At 47.5% G+C, this 25,471-nt stretch overlaps 1 protein-coding gene across 1 annotated transcript in view; it reads left to right on the forward strand.

The window, feature by feature from the left end:
- The window catches only part of NOC2L (NOC2 like nucleolar associated transcriptional repressor), a 71,002-nt gene that overhangs the window by 22,632 nt on the left and 22,899 nt on the right, over positions 1-25,471 (forward strand). The window contains exons 11-14 of the mRNA XM_055001083.1: positions 2,622-2,761; positions 13,716-13,827; positions 21,063-21,176; positions 23,844-23,945. Of these exons, the coding sequence (XP_054857058.1) occupies positions 2,622-2,761; positions 13,716-13,827; positions 21,063-21,176; positions 23,844-23,945 (468 nt within the window). The remainder of the gene's footprint in view (positions 1-2,621; positions 2,762-13,715; positions 13,828-21,062; positions 21,177-23,843; positions 23,946-25,471) is intronic.

Genomic DNA, 25,471 nt, shown 5'->3' on the forward strand with positions numbered 1-25,471 from the left:
CATGTGTGTTTAGTAGAGTGGCCCCCAGGGTATATGGTAGTCATGGCTCTTTTGCTTTCTGATCATTGCAAATGTGGCTCTCTCCTAGCCATAGACTGAGCAAACTAGAGAGTTATGAATGAGATACACCAATGATCAGATTGAGTCCGCGTTGTAAGCCAGCTATTTTCTAGCCGTTTCCCTGATTCTCTGCTCCAGTATGTAATGCAAAGGAGCTGAGGTGTTCTGCAGAGGCGCAGATGTTGTGGCGGGGACATCCCAGAACAGATTGAAAGTGGTGCAGATACACTGGCTGCAGGCTCAGTAGTGAGTGCGTGCATTGCCTGCGAAAGCTCTTCAGCTTAGCCCCAGACAGCTCCACTGAAAGAATCTCGGGGAGCAGTTTTTGGAAAAGGCCTTTCTTCACTACAGACCCTGGAGAGCTGCAGTCAGTCAGCGTAACCAGCACAGGGCTAGATAGACCAGCTACCTGAATGGATAAAGCAGCTTTATGTGTTCCTCTGTATAGTCTTGCTGCCCAGTCGTTCAGATATGATTTGGGAAGAAGGAGGTGAAAAAGAACCACGGCCTTAGATTTAATTGTGTGCGTCTTTAACAGGGTCAGAACATGGTGGGGTGCAGAGGTAATAGAGGTAGCGTATGTTTGGGGGGTGGGGGGCGTTCAAAAAGGCCGAGAAATGCTGTGCTCGTTCTTACAGCTTCTCTATAAAGTAATCCAGCAATGTGGACCTGGGGAGGGGACTGAGGGAGAAACTTGCCTCTAAGGCCAAGAGGTGAGGTAAGGTGAGATGTGAACGGAAGGTTCACCTCAGGCGCCCTTCAGTTTTGCTTTCCTCTGGCTCTCCAAATGTGCCTCCTTCTTCTCTGGCCATATTTTCAGCTGACAGGCCAGGCAACTTGGTGAGGGTTTGTTGGGGAAGAGGAAGCCTAAAGTATGTAGAGGCTTTGGGGTTTTGGCCTTTGAAAAACCACTAACTCTGTTGAGGAAAGGTCCAGCGCCACCAGGTGGCAGAAACACTCATTACGCAGGGGTGATGTTTGGTTGTGGTTGTTTTTAATGCACAACAGTATTGTTTAGGTTTTCAAAATGCTTGCTTAAAAGTTTTGCCTCTCCATATGACTGGCAAAACAAGAATAAATAATATGACAATAGCAAAAAGAGCCAAATAGCGGAAAATAAGAGAGCTTTCAAATTTGCATAGTTTGTACAAAGTGAAGAATGGAATTCTGTTTAGCTTTAATTTGTTTGTTTTTTTACTTTATCTATACTCCACATTTCTCTCCAACGGGGACCCAGAGTGGCTTCCAGCAGTCTCTGCTCCTCCATTTTATCCTCACAACAACTCTGTAAGGTAGATCAGGCCGAATGTGTGTGCTTGGCCCAGTGAGCTTCCACGGCAGAGCAAGGTTTGAATCTGGGTCTCCAAGTACCTTGTATGAAGCTGTAACCACTATACTACTACTACTACTACTACTACTATTATTAGTCGAATTATCCGAAACACAATCAGCAATCAGCAGAAGTCACATGTTATTATTGATTGGCCTTGCTAAGCTGATACAAGTTTCTGCCGGAGACCTAAGTAGCAACCAGATATTGGCATAATATTATTGTTGTAGTTGTTGTTAATGTCATTAATAGTCCGCCTTTCTCACTGAGACTCAAGGCGGACTACCCAGTGTGAGATTAGTACAGTCAATATCAAGGACATTTCTATAAACAATGCCCTAGGGTAAATAAATACAAGTTTACAAAGAATCCAATACAGAGTTGAAGAAATGCTGAAACAGAACATAAGCAATTCTAGGGCTGACATTAGACAACATGAAGCACATAGGAGCACATATTTAAGACAACAGACAGTGCATAAGGCAACATAGTGGTGAAGTCTATGGTCCCTAACTTTTTAGCAAAGCATTTGAGACCGCTTCCCTATAATACAGCCCTCCTGTCTTAAAAAGCCTTTTTGAATAATTCAGTTTTGTGTCGTTTGTGGGAAGCCAGGAGCGTGGGGGCTTTCCTGACTTCCTCAGGCAGGCTGTTCCATAGAGTAGCGGCCACCACGGAGAAAGCTTGTGTATGGTTTTCAGTTTGGGAGCGGAATGTTAGTTTGAAGTACAGACGTCCTTGGTTGCATGGTCAAACAGGGGTTCTGATGGTTTGAGGACTTGTGATTTATGTTTGGAAATGGTACCTTGGAGCTGAAGGCATAAGGGTGTGCTTTTTTTGGTCCTTAACTAGCTATGAAATGGGGCATAGGATATATGCAGGGATGCTGTCTTAATTCCTTACCCCTACTAGTTTGACTGTTGCAGTTTTGCTTTTCCATTGTGCAAATCGAATCCGTGAATCTGTGCCATTTTCTGCAAATTTTTCCTGCAAAATACATGCATTTCCAACTTGATTTGTGCATCTGGAAATTACCCTTCTATACCTTTGTAGGAAGTGGGAATGAAGGTTCTGTGATTTACAGCAGAACCAGGCGAAGGACTAAAAGTTTGGGAATGGATCAGCAACTATATAACTCTTCACAGGTGCTTGTGTGTTTGTATTTCCCAGTCCTAGGCTTGGTTTAACTTGAGTTACATCATTGCTTTTTCCCATTTCTCCTTCTCTGCAGGAGAATTCCCAGTCAGTCTACAACTGGCAGTACATCCATTGCCTGTACTTCTGGTGCCGAGTCCTGAGTACTATCTACCCGAGCGATGTCCTGGAGCCTTTGATTTACCCTCTGACCCAGGTTATCATCGGCTGCATTAAGTAAGTAGATGCCAAAGGCTTTTATTTGTGCTTGTCGACCTTCTGAAAAACATACTCGGACAACATTAACTAAAAGAAAGAGTCTGTAAATCTTGATGGTTTTAAAAACGGATAAAGCAAATTCGTGGAAGAGGATAACGGCGCTGTCCTAAGGAAAGTCGCACCGTTCCTAAGTTCATCCATTCCCAGCTTGAGAGGAGCAAGTTTCGATTCCAGTAGCATCTTAACGACCAGAAAGATTTTGTATCCGATGAAGGGAGCTTGATTCTGGAAATCTAGTTGGCCTTTACGGTGCTGCTGAACTCAAATCTTGCTCTTTTATTGCAGGACGACACGGCTTACCCCCTGAAACTATGTGCTTGGGATGGCACTGTTAGTTCTGATAGGAAAATGCTTCCTCCTTGTTTGGAATTGGCGTGCTGTGCATGCTAGTTGTTGGGGCATCTGTGTCTGTGCGCATAAGAAGAGGGCTGTTGCTATCAGGCCCTGCTTGTGGCCGTCCTGGAAACATCTGCATTGGTGGGCTAGATGAATCTTCGGTCTGACCTTGCATGGCTTTTCTTTAAAAGTGTGGATGGATACGTTTGCTTTATTTAGTCACTTGTTTAAGGACCTCTACAATATTTTTGTTAAGATACAACTTTTGAGCTGAAGTGTCTTCGGTAGTAGAAAGTGTCTCTCTTTATGTCATTAAACTGCTTTGAAATGTGATGCTCATATACCAGTTATTCCCCAAGCCTGGACATCAAAAGCCAGTTTGAATTAAATGAAGAGACAAAATCTTTCATTGCTTCTGGAGGGTACAGAGACTTTGATGGATCTCCCAGGGAAGCAGCTTCTTTAGGGCCGCAATCCTAAGAACGCTTTCTTGTGAGTAAGCCTGATTGAATAAAGTGGGATTTACTTTCTGAGTAGACTTGCTTAGGGTTTCTTCCTAAGTCAACAAATCGGTTAGATTCATCACTTAAAACTTCAGGATTTGAGGGTAGAGAGCAACAAGATTTTCAAGTTTTCAAGAGTCAAAGCTCCCTTCTTCAGATACAGGGAGACGTGGAGATCCCTGAGCCTTTATATGCCAGTTGTATCTGAAGATGGGAGCTTTGACCCTTGAAAGCCTATACCTTCTAAGGTCTCTAAGGGGCTACTGGACTCAAATCCTACTGTTCTACAGCAGCTCAACACAGCTACGGACCTGAAACCACTTAAAACCTATCGATTGACTGAAATTGTGCTCTTAATTAATCCTACAATGTGTTTTTAATTTATAAAATTATAGATTGCAGGTGCTGTCTTGGAAAAGGCATTCTCTTTCCCAGAGGATGGAGCACCTCTTCTTTGTATCTAGTACATCTGTATCACGCCATTCCTCCAATGAGCTCGGGGTGGCTTACATGTACCTCCCTTCCATTCTGTCCTCACAAGAGACAGTGACTGTCCAAAGTTCACTGAATGAACTTCGTGGCAGAGTGAATCTTTGAACCTTGGTCTCCTAATTCCTAGCCTGATGCTGTTAACTACTACACCACACTGGCTTTCTTCTGAGATAGTGCTTGCTTTAGCATATACATGCATTACCTAAAACCTAAAGGAAGTATGCTTTTGACTCCATAATGAGAAAAAGGTGTGTGTGTGTGTTATGTGCTGTCAAGTTGCCTCTGACCTATGGTGACCCTATGAAGGAAAGACCTCCAAAACGTCCTATCATTAACAGACTGGCCCAAATCCTGCAAACTGGAGGACATGGCTTCTTTGATGGAGTCCAGCCATCTCAGTTTAGGTCTTCCACTTTTCCTACCATTATTGGCTTTTCCAGAGAATATTGTCTTCTCATGATGTGAGCAAAGTACAATAGCCTTAGTTTTGTCATTTTAGCTTCTAAAGAGAATTTAGGCTTGATTTGATCTAGTACCCACTTATTGGTCTTTTTGGCCATCCATGGTCCCTGCGAAACTCTCCTCCAGCACCACATTTCAATGAATCAATTTTCTTTTCGTCAGCTTTCTTCATTGTCCAACTTTCACATCCATACATAGTAATAGTAATACCATAGTTTGGTGGGGGCATAAATTCTGTAAATAAATGTTAAAAAATCCATGGAGGTTTAATCAGTCAGTTAAGGGTGGCTTGCCTGGTTAACAAAGGCTAGACTTTGGACTTGGTGATTTTACCTGCGCTTTCAACCATTCTCTCTGAGTTTCTGCCTCTTTCCCTCTAAATTTTGATTGCCCCCATATTGCTTTTTCCTCTTGCAATGGCTGGCAGGGTCCTAGATCTTGTTTTCTCCTTCATCTGAACAGCAGCCCTATTTCATAAAGGCTAGGAAGTTGGAAGCCTCTACAAACATATGGTTGCAAGATGGGCGATGTCTCCAGGTTGTAGCAGATTCACCATTTATTTGAGTAAAAGTGCCCTGGTACGAAGATTTCTGGAGTTCTCGTTATTTCAAAGAACACATGCACGACAGCTGATTCCACGCTTTGAAACTGTTGGTGGTTAATAGGCATGTCATAAACTCCAACAGCCTTCTGAAATCCTGTTAGTACCATGTCCAGATTCCAGGTTTCGGAACGGCACCCTGCTCGCGCTCCCAGGTTCCTCCGAGTGTTGATGAAGATAAACAGGTTTAAATAATTTCCAGAACCCCGCCTCTCCTCCTTCCCCCTTCAGTCTCTTCCCCCCCCCCCCAGATGTCTTCCTGTCACTTCAGCAGTGCTTTTAATTGTCCCGCGGATGAGTTGAGGCAGTTTTCCACCTGTCTGGGCAGATAAATCAGCTGCCTGGAGGCTTTCCGGAAAGGTGAGCCAACTGGTCTTTGGGACAGCATGAGCAAGGAGGGGAATTTGCTGGCAACTGTGACATGCAGGGTAGCATTTTGTGTGGTGCCATCTTAACAGAGCTTGGTGAGTGTGTGCTTATTCTCCGTGCCTCATTGTTGCTCCGCACCTACGTGGAACTTATTTTAACAGCAATGTTGCTACCAACACAGTTATTCAAATTGTCATGTCTGGTACGAAGATTATGAGAATGTAAGTAGGAATATCTCCTTGGAATTTTATTTATTTATTTATTTCAAATGTCTATTCCGCCCTCCCCGTGAGCGGGCTCAGGGTGGATAACAACATATTAAAATACAATAAAAATCCATACACATTTAAAACAGGATGGTAGACAGCCTTCACAGGGAGGGTTAAGAATTTATACACCCCTTTTTCCAGGCTGGCGGAGGCCCAGCCTCAGCCATATGCCTGGCGGAACAACTCTGTCTTGCAGGCCCGGTGGAAGGATAGTAGGTCCTGCCAGGCCCTGGTTTCAGCAGACAGAGCGTTCCACCAGGTGGGAGCCAGGACCGAAAAGGCCCTGGCTCTAGTCGAGGCTAGGTGGGCCTCCTTGGGGCCAGGGGCCACCAACAGCTGTTTGTCCCCTGATCGGAGTGTCCTCCAGGGAATATATGAGGACAGACAATCCCGTAGAATTGAGGGACTTTCAGTGCAATCCTATGCAGAATTACACCCATCTAAGTCCATTTGGTTTCATTGGGCTTCGACTGGAGTAACCCTGTTTAGGATTGCACTGCTAATCTTGCAGTGCAGTCCTTCCTCATTTAACCACGTCTGTTGAACACCACCCTGTAATCTTCATCTACAGATACTGTGTGATTCTGAGTTTAAGAGTGCACATCCCTTAACAATGAGTAAATGCAACCTAGAATTGTTTCTCAACAATGACAGCATCCCTCATTTTCTTCCCCCTCTCTTCCTGAGGACCCAGAAGGATGCAATTCTTCTCTTCCGGCGACAAAAGGCCCTGTTGTCTTTTTGGAGTTGAGAGAGAGGTTGAAGCATGGTACAAAACTGTGGATTCTCCGATTTGCTTCAAACCCTTCTGCCCAGGCACCAGTGTGCCAGAATTCCCTCAGCCCCTCGCCTTTTCCTCCCCTATTTGTTTATTCTGCTTTCCAGAGTGAGGTTGAAGGGTATGCGTTGGAAGCCCCTTGCTGAAGACGTGGATTTGGCAAGTGCTTGGCTAGAAATTCCGGCTTGGCTCCTACACTCCTGTTTCCCTCATGGATCCTATACAAACTCAGGGTTCAAGCCTCGAGGTTTGCCACTCTTGAGTTCCTTTGCAGGAGTTCCTGTACGCTGATGGGCAGGAATCTGGAATTGACCTCCATCTTGGGACAGTTATTATCTGTCTGTTGATTTTATGATGAACTTTTGTTTTATGAATTGTTTTAAATATTTGTATTATATTTTTATAACTGCTGTACCTCACCCTGAGCCCACTTATGGGAAGAGCGAGTTAGAAATGTAAACAACAACAACAACAACAACAACAACAACAATAATAGCAGCAGCATTGAGAGCTCCTCCTCAAACTAATGAATTAATAACAAATAAAAAGGGAACTCCATTGTCTCTTTCTGCCATTTTGCCGTTTATCGACTTTATTGTTCTTCCGCCAAGGAGTTCATACTTGGTTTTCTCCCCCCCCCACCCCTGCCCTGCTCTCCATGGGGACGGGAGACACACAGAGTGACCCAGTTAGCTTCAGGGTTGAATTAGGAATTGAACCCGAGTCCTAGCAGTTGGCACAATCGACTTTCTTCTGTATTGGAAGTTGTCAAGTTTAAATTTGAACCCCCGATAACTAATTTTAGACGAACGCCTCCAGGCATGTTTTATGATCCTCTTGAGAACGTGGTGGGAGAGAAATCCATAATATGTATATATATATATATTTCCCCTGACTTTCATCCACAAGGTGGAGCTTTGCCCTAGAGAAACAACAGAGGAACGGAAGCAAGAAACCAGAGAGTGCAAAGAGGACCAGCGCTTCCATTCTTGTTTCTCAGCTGTCTTGGAGCATGGCGGGAGGGGGGGATTTGTCATCCGCTATAGCTGTATTGCTTCGGGCAGGGACTAGGGCAGAATTTGAAATGTGTTTAAACAAGATAACTAGCAGCACAGGGGTTGCCAAAGTTGGCTCCTTTCACTTGCTTCCTCTGGATCCTGGCTGTCCTATTTACATAGCAACCCCGCACCCGCTAAGAGGGTAATATGGAGAGGAAGGGGAAATGAGGGACGAGGTTACGGGAAAATGGAGCAGCCCCACCTGGAGTTAATTTCACACAGTTTGGCAAAGATGATGGGGCTGATGGAGGGGGCTCGCAGGGTTCACGAGCGCTCCGCTCGGCTGCCAGATTGAATTTGGCTGCTGTTGCTCAGAAATAGCCTTGACGAGGACAAAATGTATAGCGGCGTTGGGGGTGAGGCATGCATTTCCCAGTGTTTCCCACTAGCAGCTCCAGCTTCTCCCTGGGAAATTGCTGTCCCTGTTTGTGCCGTGTGGGGAATACCGTGTTAAAATGCTTTAGCGCGAGAGGCTAGTGTTGTCATTCTTGAGTGTTTAGTTCCCTTCCTGGAGTCTCTAGAAATACATGTGCGCACATGGATGCTAAAGCACTGTGCAGCTTGCAGCTGTGGCGAGGTGTTTTGAGCTGTTGAGAATGTATTGTAGGACAGTTTATGTCCTTCAACCGAAAGAATCAGGGCTGAATAAGCAGCTACAGGTAGATTAACGCATCAGAGCTGGAGGATTAGAGCAAATTGTAATGATGTGTATTTCTCTGACCATGACCGTAATTGAGGTGTTACAAGTCTGTCCTCATTTTCATCTGTGAAATTTTGGAGGATGGGCTGGGGACGGAGGGATGCTGCTGGGAGAGAGCTTACCACATTAACGGGAGTGCTTCTGGTTACAATTTCCAGAAATTCCTAGAGTGGACCATCATTACTTCTGTATTTTCCCCGGAAGGGACGTTATGTCACCACCTGATGGCCATTTTCAGTTATTTTTCTTCCTCCTGGCCACTGGAGTAGCAACAGGAAACAGGAGCCAGTGGCAGCAGAAACCTGGAGCCAAGCTACAAGTGACGCCTGACACAGGCTGGACACTTGTCAGCTTCCCTCAAGTTTTGATGGGAAATGTAGGCATCCTGGTTTTACAGCTTGGCTCTCCATTACAGCTGCAAGACCAGGACGCCTACATTTCCCATCAAAACTTGAGGGAAGCTGACAAGTGTCCAGCCTGTGTCAGGCGTCACTTGTAGCTTGGCTCCTGGTAACCCTACTTTGTAATGCTACAGGTTTGGTGGTATTTTTTCCCCAATAAATTTTTTAATAATTATTGTAAGCCTCGTGATTTAGGCTAGGCCAGGGGGATTAAGTGAAATGTCGCTCACCCAACAAGCTTCTCAGTCAAGTGGAACCTTCTTTTTGGCTTGAGCCATCGGCAAAGCTGTAGGTCTTGGACTCGGGTGGGCGCTTGGGCATTGGCGTCCTTGTTTTCTTCTCCTGGAGAACCACACGGTTGAGCAGAGCCATGCTGCTGTTCTCCGTTTGGAGAGGGGGACGTTCTGTAGTGGTAATTTTTGTCCTCGTTTGGCTTCAGAGCAGTCACAACCAAAGCCTTTGGGGCCGCATCTGGCCTTCCGTGCCAGGAACGGATGAGGAGCTAATAAAAAATAATCCCATCCTTAAAAGATTTATTGTAAAAAGCTGCGGAGATTACCTTTCCATGCCAGACCCTTCTGTCTTCCCGTCCTTGGTGGTCACACAGCGCTCTGTGTGTCACGGGGCTGTCTCGCTTTTGTGCTAGATATGCTGTAGCATAGAGTACTGACTCAGGACGACAATACTTGGTATTGGACAGCGTGGCATAGTGCTTAGAGTGTCGAACTATTACCAAGGATGATGGAGTTCGAACCCTGTCTCTGATGCGGAAGCTCATCTGCTGACTTCGGGCCCATCATAGTCTCTCAGCCTAACCTACCTCACAAGATTGTTGTTGTGAGGATCAAGGGGAGGAGGGGGAATGCTGCAATAAGCTACTTCCAGTTCCCTGTGGAGAGAAAAGCAGGGTATAAATAATTTCATTGTGTTTCTTACAGTAAGGTAGGCCAGTATTTTTATCCCAGTAATGCAAATAGGGTTACTGAAGCTGAGAGAGTGCATCCTACCTAAACTGGTGTGAAGTTTAAACCCATGACCTCCTGGTTCACAGGTCCTCCACTTAGTTGTTATGCTACACCAGTTCCCAACGCATTGTCTGTAATCATCTCCATTTCTGCATCTCGCTTCTGAATTCTCCCGTTCAGATCTTACCTAAGACTTACTGTCCGCCTCCAAGGTGGGGGACGAATTGTGCAGACCTGCATTACAAGAATTTTTGAGGCAATGTGTCTGCAGTCCTTTGAATAATCTGACAAGCTGTCTAGATGTTAAGATTCACTGTTGATGGATGAGCAGTGGTGGCCATTTTACCAGATGCAACCAAGTTTTGAGAGTCTCCATGTGGTTAGGGCAAGGTTAAAATCCCAGTTCAGCCGCTGAGCTCGCTTGGAGATCTTGGATAGTCTCTCTCGCTCAGTCTGTCCTACCTCATGGGATTGTTGTGGGGCTGAAACGTAGGAGGGGGAAATGATGTCTGCTGTCCTGAGCAACTTGAGGGGGGGGCAAGGTGCTAGATTTTAAAAAATACTTTTAAGACATGCTAGTCACCTTTGAGGAGGGAAGGTGACGTATCAGTGAGGGACTGTGAGAGAAAAATGGGGGGGAACTTTGCATGCTCCTTAAAGGTAGGGTGGGGTCAAAGTTCAATAAACTTCGATGGAGGAGGGCTTGGCCAACAGAAGGACTAGTCTGCTGGGACCACCTGGGTGGAAACAAGGAATATGGGTTTGTGTGTGTGTACACCCGTCTTATTTTATATGAATGCTAGAATGCTTCTGGATTCAGTTGGATTCAGGTGGGTACCTGTGTTGGTCTGCAATAGAAGAGCAAGCTTTGGGTCCAGTAGCACCAACAGGACTTTCAGGTTAGGAGCTTTTGGGAATCCAATCTAGATAGTCTCTAAGGTGCTGCTGCTCTCAAATCTTGCTCTTCTGAATTTTAGTGTTCACACGTCTTTTAAATCTGGCTCTGCTGCAGCTTCTTCAGGACCGGATTAGAAGGTGTGCTAGCGTGTTTCCTGGTCTTTTCTGGCTCATGCAGCAGCGGCCCCACCGCCTCGAGCGGACGACAGAAGTGTACCGGCGCATACTTTATTCCCGGACTGTCCCTAGCCACTGGAAAGTTTTTAAGCTGACTGCCACGTCTTGAAGCTCTCTGGAAATTAATGGCCTTGGTTTACAGTAAATCTATACCTTTTAACAGGTTTATCCCCCAATCAATTAATTCCTGTAGAAGGTTTTCGTCATCCCCTTTGCCGGTTGCCAGGTCTTGGGCGCGAAAGTAGATTTATTTCCATAATGGATCCAATGATAATTATTTCACTATTTGGCGTGGGTGGGGGAGGCGGGTGGAACGGGCGGTGTGTGATTTATATGGTGTGGCTGATGCAGTTTCTCTCCTCCTTTTGGTTTTACGATCTCAGCAGTCTCTTCTCCTGGGGGGGCAGCGGGGCGGGATTTGCTTCTCAGAACCAGAGCTGTGATCTGGGAACGGGGCTGTAAAATGGTTTTGAAAGCAGAAATGGAATTTTTGAGAGGGCGAGGGGAATAGCTCCCGTTTGCCTTGGCTCTTTGGGATTGTTTTGCGACTCCTGAACTCTTGCCTATGTCTGAGCGGTTTGTGCCTTAAGAGGAGCGAGGCAGTAACCCTGATGAGATCAGGCCTCCCCTGTGGAGCCACAAAGTGGTAGAACCAGGGCTCAAAATGAGGGGGGAACGCGCAGGAACGGCGTTCCGGTAGTTCTGCGAAGAGGTCACAGGTCAAGTGGCCCTGCCCACCTGATTTCCAGACATTTTGGGTCCCTTGCGGCCTGGCTCGGGGCTGCAACGGCCCGGATCGGGTCAGTGCCGGGCGGGGGAACCCTCCCCTGCCCGTCACCAACCCGGTCCTGGTCATTTCAGTCCTGATCCGGGCCCAAATGGGCCCAAAAGGGCCACTTTCAGCCATTTTGTCCCCCAAACAGCCAGAATTGGTCCCGAAATGGCCTTGATCGGGCCTCTGATGGGTGGTGGATCCTGACCATTTGGGGGCCCTTTTCGGCCATTTTCAGCCCCTTTTTGCCATTTTGGGCCCAGTTTCGGCCCTGAATGGCCAGGATTGGGTCCAAAACAGCCAGGATAGGTGATGTCAGGAGGTGTGGCATATTCAGATCAGTTATGCTAATGACACACTTTCGGTGATGTCAAGGGGCATGAGTTATGCTAATGAGTTATGCTAATGAGTTCCTGCCGCTCTGTTTCTACGAAATGACCCCGGGTAGAACCCAAGTCCAGTGCCTGAGAGCTGCTGGCCCAGTGGTCTGACTTTGGTAGGCCAGCATCTGTTTTTCATATAATGGCAGGGCAAGGGAGTGGGTCGGACAGTTCAGCCTGGGATAATCACCTTTAAATATTGATGCTGCACCTGGAGAAGCGGTTCCCACCCAGAGTATCGATGCAGCCCTCTTCTCTCTCTTTTCCTCCCTTCATGCCCACCTCTTCCATGTCGTCTTTATTTTAGCCAGCCTAGTTCTCATCCCCGGCTGACATAAAACTTTGCTATGCATAACTGCATCCGCTGACATTCATTTCGTGTTCGTTTCAGCGCTCCTTGCCTTTCACTGCTAGCTGGTGTAGCGTAACGAGCTGTGGGCTGGAGGGTTCCCGGTTTGATCGTATGCCCACTCTCTTATTTTATTTATTTATTTATTTATTGGATTTATTTTTTTTATCCACTCTCCCCGTAAACGGGCTCAGAGCGGATTACAACATGAATAAATAATTACAATGAAAACAACGTTAAAATCATAAAATATGTTTGGGCGGCAACCCTAGATGCTCAGCTCCTATCCAAAAACATTCCATAACAACAACATTTGATTTATATACCACCCTTCAGGACAACTTAATGCCCACTCACAGCAGTTTACAAAGTGTGTTATTATTATCCCCACAACACCCTGTGAGGTGGGTGGGGCTGAGAGAGCTCTGAGAGAGCTGTGACGGACCCAAGGTCACCCAGATGGCTTCAAGTGGAGGAGGGGGGAATTAAACTCAGCTCTCCAGATTAGAGTCCTGCTGCTCTTATCACTACACAAAACTGGCTCTCCATGAGGTGGGAACAGGCAGACTATATTAATATTCCAGTGGGAAACCAGAGTGAAGGTTTTTTTCAATCCCCCCCCCCCACTTCAGCTCACCAATATGGGGCCAATAATTCTGGCCTACTTTATAGGGCTGTTGTAAAAATCTCTGCAAGATACTGTATACGATATGCTGAAAATGCAGGGTACATTCAAAGTAGCCATTGTGGACAACGTAATATAGAGCAGCACAGTGGACTCACCGAGAATTCAACACACACACACCCCAGCTGCACTTTGCATGAGATTTCCTTTCTACTTTGCCAATTGACAACTAACTACTTTTGTTGAAGGGCTGGTTTGAGGAGGGGATGTTGGGTTGGCGGCTTGGAGGAGAGTGCGTGCGTGTATGCAGATTTGGCCCCGGGACTGTTAATGACTAGTTCATAGTTCTACCCAGATTGGCAGCGGTTCTCCCGGGTCTTTTCCACATTCCCTGCGACCTCATCCTTTTAACTGGTGGTGCCTTGCATCGAACCGGGGACTTTCTACATGCCAAGCAGCTTCTCTGCCGCTAAACCAAGGCTCCTCATACCTGTTGAGGACCTTGGTTGGTTTACTGACTAGTTAAAGGTAAAGGTAGTCCCCTGTGCAAGCACCGAGTCATTACTGACCCATGGGGGGGACGTCGCATCACGACGTTTTCTTGGCAGGCTTTTTGTTATGGGGTGGTTTGCCGTTGCCTTCCCCCAGTCGTCTAACTGGGAAAGTCGTCTTCCCCAGTTAGTCCTCCCATTTAGCACAAGCGGAAACCTCTGCAATAGGGTCAGGTTTCAAATTCGTGGCTCATCATAACTCTCGTTTCTTTTCTCTCTTTCGCAAGGTTGGTTCCCACGGCGCGTTTCTATCCCTTGCGAATGCACTGCGTCCGGGCTCTCACCCTGTTGTCGGAGAACACGCGGACTTTCATGCCCGTTCTGCCTTTTATCTTGGAGGTGAGCTTTTCCTATTTCTCATTTTTGTGGTGCTTCTCAGTGAAGAATGCGGTTACGTGTGTGTGTGTTTCTAAAGCCAATGACCCTGTGACGTAGATTAAGCTGAAAGTGAGTGGCTTGGACAGAGTTTATACTCACGGAGTTCCTTGGCTCAGCTGCTGTATCCCCCAATACCCAAGCCTTCCTTCAGATAGTTGAAGCACACTTCTTTCATGCATTAAAATGGGAAGAGCACTTCACTCTTGCCACCAAGAAAGATTTCCTTTTAGAGTGCAACCCAGAAAGAATCGCCTCTCCTTAGTGGAAGTTAACCCCGTTTTTCTGCACATCGCTATTCTAAGCATGCCTCCAGATTGAAGTGAGACTGTTCCAGAGCAATAACTCACACAGAGGTAGCAACAGGCATCCTCTTTCAAGGGCGATAAATTCTGCTGTGTCTCTATATTATGGGTGGTTGGAGTATTCAGTCATAACGGATGCAGAGAGTTAACCGTGGCTCTCTGGCAAGAGTCAAAGCCAAAACAGTGAATTGTTCAGAGATGGTTGTGGCAAGCCAGCTCTGTGATTGTATCAATTATTTAGTCAATATTTTTTTTTAATTTCAGGTGGGTAGCCATGTTGGTCTGTAGCAGAAGAGTAACATTTGGATCCAGTAGCCCGTTAAAGACCAACTAGATTTACAGGGTAAGAACTTTCGAGAAATCTAGTTGGAAATCTAGTTGGTCTTTAAGGGGTTACTAGACCCGAATGTCCATCATTTATGGAACACTTCTGTGCCACAGACAACAATTTAATTTTCTGAGTTGCAAAGTATCTCATGGGTGTTCAAAGTCGCTTGGACACCATTTTGCTACAGGCAGAGCAAGAGAGGGGTTTTTTCCTGTTACCCAGCCTCCCTGCATTGCTATTAACACGAAGAAAATTCCTTTGGTTGCTGGTTTGACCAGAGTAGATGGGAAAAGTGACAATAAAACTTACTTGACGTGCCCGTGGGCATAGATCAGCAGAACGGCGAGCGAAAGGTGGCCTCTCGCTACCCCTTGCCGCAACTGCAGAGGCGTTGATTGAAAGGGATATTTCAATACCTCCCCTGGAGCTGCAGATGGCATGTGTTGAAACTGGAGGAGGGCGAGGGCCTTTCTTTGCAAGAACGTACTCCGGTGTGTTAAATAATTTTTAAGCTGTGATGGAACTCGATCGCTGTCCTTAAGTCACCTAGCAGAGGCAAATTGTGTTTTGGATATGACCATAGGAGAGAATGCCTTGTACCGTGTCAGAATGTTGCGCTAACTATAACTCGATGTTGTCTGCTATGGCTAGCAGCGGTCCTTCAAGGTCTTTCCCAGTTCCTGGAGAACGAACTCAGAGCATATACTTTGCATGTAGAAGATACCGTCACTAAGGCATGCCCCTCTTTAGAAGCCTTCTTTCTGCTAGCGTTCTCTGTGCAGGGACTTTTTATATTTTGCTATTTGTGAACCCGAAAGGCCAATAGCAACCCCGAGGGACTGTTTCAGGCTGGGAAGATGTTAAAGGAGGAAGACAGAAGCTCTTTCTCCATGTGCACTAAGGTCCTCCTGATCCTACCTGGGTACCCACGCACGTAGGAGTCAAGGAGAACCCATAACTCATATGTGATTGGTTTACATCTGACATGGATTGGGGGACTCCAGATCCAACCTCTGCACTCTGCATCGTGTGAAAATTCTAACATTAACAGTGCAGTCCTACACAGAGTTACCCCAGTCTAAGCCCATTCATTTCATTGTGCTCAGGCTGGGTTAACTCTGTAGAGGATTGCACTGTTAATGCTGTATATTTCAGTAGCGAGACTCGCTCTGTTGTGCCTGCTGTGTCCACTGCTCTGTGTTGTTGTTTTTTACCAAGCAGGGATGAGGTTTCAAGCCCTGCTGTTCTTGCCAGTTTGGTGTCGTGGTTAAGAGCGGCAGGACTCTAATCTGGAGAACCGGGTTTGATTCCCCACTCCTCCGCTTGAAGCCAGCTGGGTGACCTTGGGTCAGTCACAGCTCTCTCAGAGCTCTCTCAGCCCCTCCCACCTCACAGGGGGATTGTTGTTGTGGGGATAATAATAACATACTTTGTAAACCGCTCTGGGTGGGTGTTAAGTCATCCTGAAGGGCAGTGTATAAATCAAACATTACTATTATTACTACTAGTACTGTTGTTGTTGGAGCCTGAAAGCTGCGCCGTTGTGGGAGATGGGGGCAAATTATCTGAGATCTGAGCAGTCAGATCTGTGTGCCCTATTATTTGTCATCATCAAGGTCCCGTCGGCTGTCTGCAGGTGGCTGCTGCTCGGTAACTAGCTTTCAGATTCGTAGCTTGGAGTGGGAAGGAGGTGGACCAAGCTGCTTCTTTCCCCTCCCTCGCTGGTCCTTCTGAGAGGGCTACTGGTCAGCCACAGCTTTAGGCCCTTCCAGATGCTTCTCTTTCCTTTGGGCAGATGGCTGGGAGAGGCTGCCGCCCGGGAACGCCTTTCAGGCTAGCTATGGACCAGTTGCTGAAGAAATGGGTCCCTGCATTCTTCCCTGGGAGTGGGAATTTCTCTCTCCAGTTAATAGGGTGTGTTCTCACCCTCATCTGCCACTGCCCCACGTTTGGGAATGTAAGCGTTGCACGTCAGAAATTGTGACTTCTCGGCGTGACTGTGTCGCTCTTATTTTAGAGATGTGCACATTTGCTGATGTTAGAACCAGAGGAGTTAGCCGTGTTAGTCTGTAGTTGCAAAATAGTAAAGAGTTCAGTAGCACCTTTTAACCAACTTTATTGTAGCATAAGCTTTCGAGAACCGCCGCTCTCTTCGACAGATGCATCTGACAAAGAGAGCTGTAGTTCTCGAAAGCTTATGCTACAATAAAGTTGGTTAGTCTTAAAGGTGCTACTGGACTCTTTACTAATTTGCTGATGTGTCTCTCTGGCCTGTTTTCTATTCTGGCCAGGAAAAGAAAGGACTTGCTGAGGCGGAGGGCTCCTTCGCACCCCCCTCTTTTGCCACCTCCTGAGGATGCATTCTGCACTTGGAGGGGGTGCTGAGAGAGGTGCGATTGGCGCAACCGGAGGAAGGGGCGCCAGGCCACGCCTAGGAATTAGCCAGGCTGCCTTGGTTCTTTGCTAATCGTGAGGAAGTGAAAAGGCTCCTGTGGTTTTTTCATGTTGTTGCAAACGTCCTTTCGTAAACCACATCCTTTCGGCCCGTAGCAGCCAGCGAGGCCTCTCCGTCTCTCCCGGACCCTTGTGGTTTCTTGGCTGCTCCCCTCATGCATTTCCTTCCTCTCTTCTCCGCTCGCTCTTCTGAGGCTCTGCCAGTTGGGTTTTTGTGATAGAGCGTCACTTCCCCCACCCCCTCTTGCTGGGTTTCTTTTCTCAATCTCCGGGAGATAACAGTAGCCCCCATTCCTCTTCGTGGCAAGCCGCATTTATCAGGCCAGCCGTTCTCGTGGTTCACGCATGCCTTCCTCTCCTGGCTTCCGCCTCCAACCACATCCGATGCTGGTGGGGCATGCGACAGGCAGCCCGCCCTTTGGAAGCCTTTTTGCAGTCGCAGTACTTAGTTTGGGTCCTTTTTTGAAAAAGACGGCAAAGCCCTTTAAAAAGGGGGTGGGGAATAAGCCAGAAGCTTTTAAAATATTTTCATGTCAGTGCATAAATAACTCTCCTTCCTACTGCTAAACCTCTGACAGACTTCCAGGACAGTCCCCACGTTTGGTCTGCCTTTAAATTTATCTCCACAGATGGTCTGGTGGGAACATAAGCTGGGTACTTGGATAAAGCTAAGCACTTCTCGGTGCCTGCCCGGAAGTTCATTGCGCAAAACCCAAGTCTGATGCAAGAAACTAATGAGAAGAATATTACAATAAAATGCTAATAATGACAAGCACTGAAAAGTGTTTGTGAAGCACTGCAGATCAAGCAAACGGCCTCCTATGAATTAGAAACTATTTTTTTTTTCCTTCCGGTGCTCAAAAGACTTCTTTGCACTTGGAGGATCCTTGTAAGGCCCTTCAGGTTAGCCACAGGGCGAGCAGGAAGTGTGGATATAGAAGCACAACAGGACTGAAAGTAAAATATCCAATTAGATGAAATGATTAAAAACCTTTGGATTGATTTGAAGAGAGGGCCTGTCTTGGATCAAGCTATAGAATTTTTTGGGAGTGTGAATTATTTTAATCATTGAATCATAGGGTTGGAAGGGACCTCCAGGGTCATCTAGTCCAACCCCCTGCACAATGCAGGAAATTCACAACTACCTCCCCACTCCACACACACACCATCAGTGACCCCCCTGCTCCATGCCCAGAAGATGGCAAAACGCCGTCAGGATCCCTATTCAAACTGGCCTGGGGAAAATTGCTTCCTGACCCCAAAGTGGCAATCAGCCTTACCCTGGGCATGTAAGAAGGGGCCACGAGAACTAAGCACTGATGTGACCCCTTCTGCCCTCCGGCTCATGCGAATACTTAAGATATCCTGTGGGTTCCAGAAGCCCTCTTAGACGATCCAGATGAGTTAGCCATGTATGCCTATAGTTGCAAAATAGTAAAGAGTCCCGAAGCACCTTTAAGACTAACCAACCTTATTGTAGCATAAGCTTTCGAGAACCACAGCTCTCTTCGTCAGATGACAGCTGACGAAGAGAGCTGTGGTTCTCAAAAGCTTATCCTCTTAGAAGAGGCGTGCCACTTCTCTCTCACAGGAGAGACAATGATGTTTTCTGCGATGCATGATCCAAACCCAAAATATGCTTTTATGTCCAGCTCTATTGTTTTTACTCATAGGCAAATTCAGGTCCCTCATGGAGAAGTAAGCAATAAAGCTAGGTGCTCACCGGGTAGCACTGGCAAGCCCAGAAGCCAGGGGTTGCCTGGAGAGGTTGCCAGGCCGCCCCGGATGTCAGAAGCACTCTGCTGGGAGGGGATGGAGGCAAGGAAGCCACCAGATCACTTGCAGCATGAGAATGTGCATGTAAGGTCTGTAGGGATTCCAGAGTTGCTGGAGGACAGGCCCTGAAGAGGGGAACAGCCTCAGTAGGGCGTCGTATAACTTCCTTCCCCACTCACTGCGAGGCACGTAGGAGGGAATGCCTCTTCCAGGATGGTGCTTGCTACGACACAGGTGTGCATCATAGACAAGCGCGGAAATATTATTCCCGCTCCTCTTTCTCTCCTCTTCTTTCTTGGCACCAACTTCAGCCTTGTCTGTAGGAGGCCGACGTTGGTTCCTAGCTCCTTCTCCGCGTTGTTATAATTGCCACTTTTCTTTTGAGAAACCTTGATCTGTAACCGAGGCTCGTTTCTCCTCTCCTCTGATCCTCTTTGTCTCTAGCAAACGGCAGCGGCTGCTCTCACCCTCCCTCTGCCAGTCCCATCCTATGCAACCGAAAGAAAAGAAGCCCTCCGTTTCTCTTCCTTTCGCCTTCTTTCTCTTCCTCCGCCCCCCCTTCCTTTTCCTCTGCCCTTGTCACCACCACGGTGACAATGTGAACGTCTTGCGCAGTCCCTCCAGGCACCGGAATTCCCCAAGCCCCTGCCACTGGAAATGAGAGCTAGCGCCGTGATGTGTCTTGACAGTAGTCTCTGCTTCGGTGGCGTGCAGAATGCCTGCCCCCGGCTCCTTCTCTCCTTTTTCGGAAGGGCGGGATGTGTGTCGGAAGTTAGAACCGGGCGAGTTGGTGGGTTGATGTAAGAATGGCAGCGTGCAAAGTTGGGGTCCTGAACCGCCGAAGCCAGAGCTGCCATCTCGGCTGCCTTTTCTGCATTTCAGTTATTACTACTTAATTTTTGTCGGAGTGACAGGCATTGGTTCCCGCAAGAGCTGTCTTGTTCAGCTCCAGCGCTGGAAGGCAAATGTGGGTAAACAAGGTGGAAACGGCCTCCCCCCGCCCCCCACCGCCCCGTGGGGGACAAGGCTGGCATGCCAATTTAAAATCATCTCCTTTTCCCCCAGGGGGTTGGGGGAAGAGAATGGAGGTTAACCCTGATATGCTCAGAGAGGCAACCCCCCCACCCCAATTGCACACGCAGCTGACACTTTAAATGGCTGAAGTTTCATCACTGATGGCTGCTCAGGACCTGCCTTACTAAGACACCCGCGGGGCCTTGGGACATGGAGAAGAGATGAAGAGCGGCTCTAAAAGACTGAGGAATGATCTTCCTACGGGTGCCACATGGCGGGCGGAGAGCCAAGCAAACAGGTCTGGAAGTCCAAGGAGGGTTTGGACTCATTTCTTGAGAATACTGCATGGCATTTCAAACACAGAGGGGGGTTAATCTATTTAACCTTTTATATATATATAAAAAAAATAAATAATGATTCCAGAGGGGCAGCTGTGTTGGTCCCTTGGTGCAGCAAAAACAAAACTGGGGGTCTTGCGACGTGTTCAAGACAAGCACAACAGTCGATTTATATACCACCCTTCAGGACAATGCCCACTCAGAGTGGTTTACAAAGCGTATTATTATCCCCACAACAAACACCTTGTGAGGTGGGTGGGGCTGAGAGAGAGCTGTGACTGACCCAAGGTCACCTAGGTGACTTCAAGCGGAGGAGTGAGGAATAATAACAACAACAACATTCAATTTATATAATAACCTTTGATTTATATACAACCCTTCAGGACAACTTAATGCCCACTCAGAGTAGTTTACAAAGTGTGTTATCACACCTTGTGATGCGCGTGGGGCTGAGAGAGCTCTAAAAGAGCTGTGACTGTCCCAAGGTCACCCAGCTGGCTTCAAGCGGAGGAGTGGGGAATCGAACCCGGCTCTCCAGATTAGAGTGCTGCCACTCTTAACCACTACACCAAACTGGCTCTCAGTTTATAACCCACATTTTTTCTATGAGGGGATCCCAGGAGAATTCCCATATAGGCTCTGACCAGACCTGGACCTGGTTAACTTTGCCAAGAGGGCAGCATCCCGTGCTTTCCAGCTTCATCTGGGACATATCTGCAGTGAGGTCCAGCAATATCTGCAGTGAGGTCCAGCATGGTGCAGTGGTTAAAGTAGTGGACTAGGGTCTGGAAGACAGAGGTTCGAATCCCCACTATATCATGGACACACATTGGGTGACCTTAGGCCGGACACTCTTACTTTACCTAATGTGCCACGCAGTATAGTAGTTGTTTCAAGAGTTTGTTTTAGTTGCAGTCTGTAAAGCACCGCGTACATTGACAGAGCTGCATGCATAGTGAACCGTAACCATGTCCTTTCTTGTAGATTTTCCAGCAGGTGGACTTCAACAAGAAACCAGGCCGTATGAGCTCTAAACCCATTAACTTTGCGGTCATCTTGAAGCTCTCCAACGCCAACATGCAGGAGAAGTCTTATCGGGTAAGGAGACTAGGATCCAAGCAGGGCTCATTTCGAGGGGGAATGCGCAGGAACGCGGTTCTGGAAGTTCCCTAAAGAGGTCACATGTCAGCTGGCCCCGCCCACCTGACTCTTGGCCATTTTGGGCCTCTTTCGGCCTGGATTGGGGTCAAAACGGCCCAGATCAGGCCTCTGACAGGTGGTGGATCACTCTCCCGCTCAGCAGCGGCCTGATCCTGACCATTTTGGGCCCCCTTTTTGCCATTTTGGGCCCAATTTTGGCCCTGAATGATCAGGATTGGGCCCAAAACAGCCAGCATAGGTGATTTCAGGGGTGTGGCATATGCAAATCAGTTATGCTAATGACACACGGCTGGTGATGTCAGGGGGCATGGCATATGCTAATAAGTTATGCTAATTAGTTCCTCCAGCTCTTTTTCTACGAAATGACCCCTGGATCCAAGTATGAGAAAAACATGGTGGCGAGGTGGGTGGTCAGCCGTCTGCATTCCTGGGCAGCTGCTGGGGGCATAGGACCCCTCCCAACCTCTGGCCGATTACTATGTAGCATCAGTCTGCGGTCATCCCCATCTGCCCTCGCTCCCTTGGAAGACGTTACAGCCGTCTCTGAAGCAACCTTCAATTTCCTGTGGGATGGGTGCCTGGGGAAATGAGTGTGTCGCTGTTTCACAATCCTTTTATTTTATTTAAAATGTTTCTTCTCTGCTTCCCAGTTAGGTGCTTTTGAGGCAGCGCCCGTGCAAAATAAAAACATCATCTATAAGCAGTCTGATGCAAAACCAGAAAAACCCACCCCCCATAAAAACTCCTAGGGGCAGTAGTAGGAAAAAATCCGTACCATAAATATCAATAAGCAGCTCAGACAAGGACGGGTTGGGGGAGCCCACCACATGACGGGGAAATGAGTAGCAAATAAGACACAACTAGGGGAAAGAGCTCCGCATAGCTATTGGGAGGAAGCCAACCAGAGATGCTGGGAAAACAGAAATCTTCAGTGGGGCCTGAAGGTTAGAAGACCAGACACCAATGTGGGGAGGGTAGTCCCTTAGGGATTTTGCAACTGAAAATGCCTTGGCTCAGAAGGTGGAGGGGGCACATGCAACCCAGCCCGTGTTGCAGCTTGTAACCAGTGGGAAGTTTTCTCTGGAATTGGTTGCTGTATTCATGCCAATAGGGCTTAAGGGAGTATAAAGAAGTTTGCGGTTCCCTCCCTCTTCTGGAAGGGTGTATACCAGTGCAGTCCCAACTGTTGAGAAGATGGGGGTCACTGAAGGTTATCTGGCCCAGCTTCCCTCAAGACCTGGAGCCAGCCCTGCTGGCAGAACTTTGTTTAGGCAGAAACTGTGGCTTGAAGACTTAAGATTGCGAAATCCAGAGTTTGGGGAAAGACATTTCCGAAGCTGACTCGTACTCGGTCATAGCCGTATCAGAGGGCATGCGGAGATCGTTGTGCTTTGGAGTACCACAGAAGCAGGAAGCGGTTCGGCAAGGGCTGAGCATGCTGTATCCCGGGTCACATAATTAATTAACTGTGCAATTAAGTATTGCCAGAAGTAATTGAGTAATTAATTAAGTCAGGTGTGAGATCTATGATTGGCTGGTTACATCGTATGCTCGGGTGCATCTTATTGCAGAAGGACCGTCAAGGGGAACGTTGGTTGGATTAAAGGGCTCGCTCATCTCTTCCCAGAAGGGGAAAGATGCTCGGCAGAATAACGCAACTCCCTAAGGAAAAGGCTGAATTTCATTTCCTGCTTCTTAGAAAGGATATAGGAAAGGACAAAGAAACCATCGAGAGTTAGGGCACCTTCGCCACCATATTTTCATCCCACTTTTTCTCCAAGACTCTCCTTCCATTTTATCCTTGCAACAACCTTGTGAGGAAGGTTAGGCTGAGAGAATGGATGAATGGACCAGGGTCACCCAGTGGGACTCGAGGATAAATGGAGCATTGAACCGAGTTTCCTCCCTCCGACGGTCTTCCCTTCGTTGTAGCCTTTAGAGCTTTTTATTTGATAAGGAAGCAGAGGGTGTGTGGGTTGGGGAGGGGTGTTATAACAGGTGGGGGACCTGCAAGGACTTTCACATAAGGAGAAGAGGAAATAGTGGGTGAAGGGGGAAATGAGGTGCCCCTTGCAATTCTTTGTGGGTTCTCACTCGTAACTTTAACTACCATACCCAGGACAAGTAACTGTGGAAGTCTGTCTCCGTTATGCCTTTGGTATGACGCAGCAGCAGAAAAATTCCCAGTTTCTTATATATGAAGTCTTTTGCACCTTGTTTTCTGCAGGAGGGGAAAGAAAAAAATAGCAGTAATGGGAGAAATAATGTTCTCCCCTTACACTTACAATACACAGTAATTGAGGTCAAAACCTAAAATTAAAAATGACTTGGGGGACACTGAGGGGTAGTGTTATAAAGTAATTAGAGTGAAAGTAACTTTCGCATCAGCAAACCAGATTTTTCTTTTTAGCAACTGCTGTCGAACACGGGATTCACAGAGTAAAAAGGCCAGTAGCGCCTTTACGACTAACCAACTTTATTGAGGTGTAAGCTTTCGAGAACCACAGCTCACTTTGTCAGATGCACACACTGAAGTAATTCCACATGGATCCGGAGGTTTTAAGCAGGGGCATTCATTTCTCTTCTTTGTATGTTGCCCAACAGGACGGCCTTATTGAGCAGTTGTACGACCTGACTTTGGAGTATCTTCACACTCAAGCCTACGTGATAGGATTTCCCGAGCTAGCTCTTCCTGCCATTCTTCAGGTACGTGAGAACTCTCCAAGCATTCGAGAGTATTCTCGAGCCTTTTCCTCTGGATATGCCTGTCTGTAATGCTTCCTGAATCCTTTTCCCAATGAGATAAGAGAATTCCTAAAAAGGGGGGCAAAACGGCATGCTTTCCTAAAAGCCCCTGCCTGCTGCTCTGCAGTGTGATTCAGGCTGTGCTTAGCATCTAAAATAGACACATGCCTGGATTTGTGAAGTGGTTCACAAATGGATGTGTGCCTGTTCCCCTCCATTCCTTTCCCAACACAAAGCTGGAGAAAGAAAGAAACAAGGGTGGAAATGATTAAGAAGGGCAAAGACTAGCTCTGCACCCCAAAGGGAAGCAGGATTTGTGCTGTGGCTTTTCCTAAAAGGGGCTGCCTGCACTGTTCAGCAGAAGACCAGGCGGGGAAGTGAACATCCATGTGCACTTTGAAAATTAACCTGTCCTATCCCAGGATTCTGATTGGCTGTGGCTTTTCAGTGGCCTTAGCCCGAGGTACCCAGGATTTGAACCTGGGACTTCCTTCATACAAAGCAAGTGCTGGACTGCAGGTTCCAAGCTGAATTTCTAGCATCTCCAGTTAAAAGATCGTCAAGTTTGAGGATCTGTGTGTGTGTGTGTGTGTGTGTGTGTGTGTGTGTGTGTCTGTCTGTCTGTCTGTCTTTTAACTTTTGAGAGTCACAAATGAACATCAGAAGTGCCTTTGCTTGTGCTCTGTTCCCTGGGTGGCAGTCTTACCTGTCTGCAAAGTGGGGGGGGGGTGCTTTATTTCTGCTTAAAAGATGCATCCCCAGGCCAGCTTGTCCTTCCTGGAATGCCTCCTGCCCTGGTGGACGTGGAGTTGGCTCCCAGCTTCATCCAGCTCGTTCCTGGACCGCCGTGCTGCAGCTCAGCTGTGGACGGTCTCCAGAGCAAATGCTGCAACCTTCCTTTCCTTGGGAGACAGGAAGCGGCAGGGGCAGATCAAAATAAACGGAGACGGGGCTGGGGCTACGTGGGATGGAAACTGCCTGATGCTTTCCCACTTCTGCCTGAGCTCAGGCTCTTTGCCGCAGGACGGGGGCCTGTCACTTTCGCCCCCAGGAGGCCGTGCGTAAAAGAGAGTCAGTCCACCAGTCCCTTTGGTGATACGCCAAGCTGGCTCAGTTTTTCATTATGGGGCCGCGGATGGCTGCAATAAAATGGGAGGCCTGTTTGTCCCCTGCCCCCTTTGCCAGAGGAGCGGAAAAGCAGAGAGGAACCGGAGTGTTCCTTTCTGTTTTCTGCCTTTCTGTCATTTGGGGACTCAGTTCCCATGTGTCTGGAACGTACAAGCTCCCAGATGTTTCTTATCTCTGTTTATAGCTCTTTACACGCTGGAGCCATGTGAGGGATTTTTAAATTGTGGTCTCTGCCAGCATAAACGCTGCTGGCGGGAAGAGTGGAACTTCAGCGGGTGGCTTTGCCAACTTTGAAAAGGCACAAGAACTGATGGCCAGTGGGTGCCATTTCCGTCTCCCAAATTGCAGCAGGCGTGCTG

Source organism: Eublepharis macularius, chromosome 17 (genome assembly GCF_028583425.1).
Source record: "Eublepharis macularius isolate TG4126 chromosome 17, MPM_Emac_v1.0, whole genome shotgun sequence".
NCBI classification, from domain to species: Eukaryota; Metazoa; Chordata; class Lepidosauria; order Squamata; family Eublepharidae; genus Eublepharis; species Eublepharis macularius.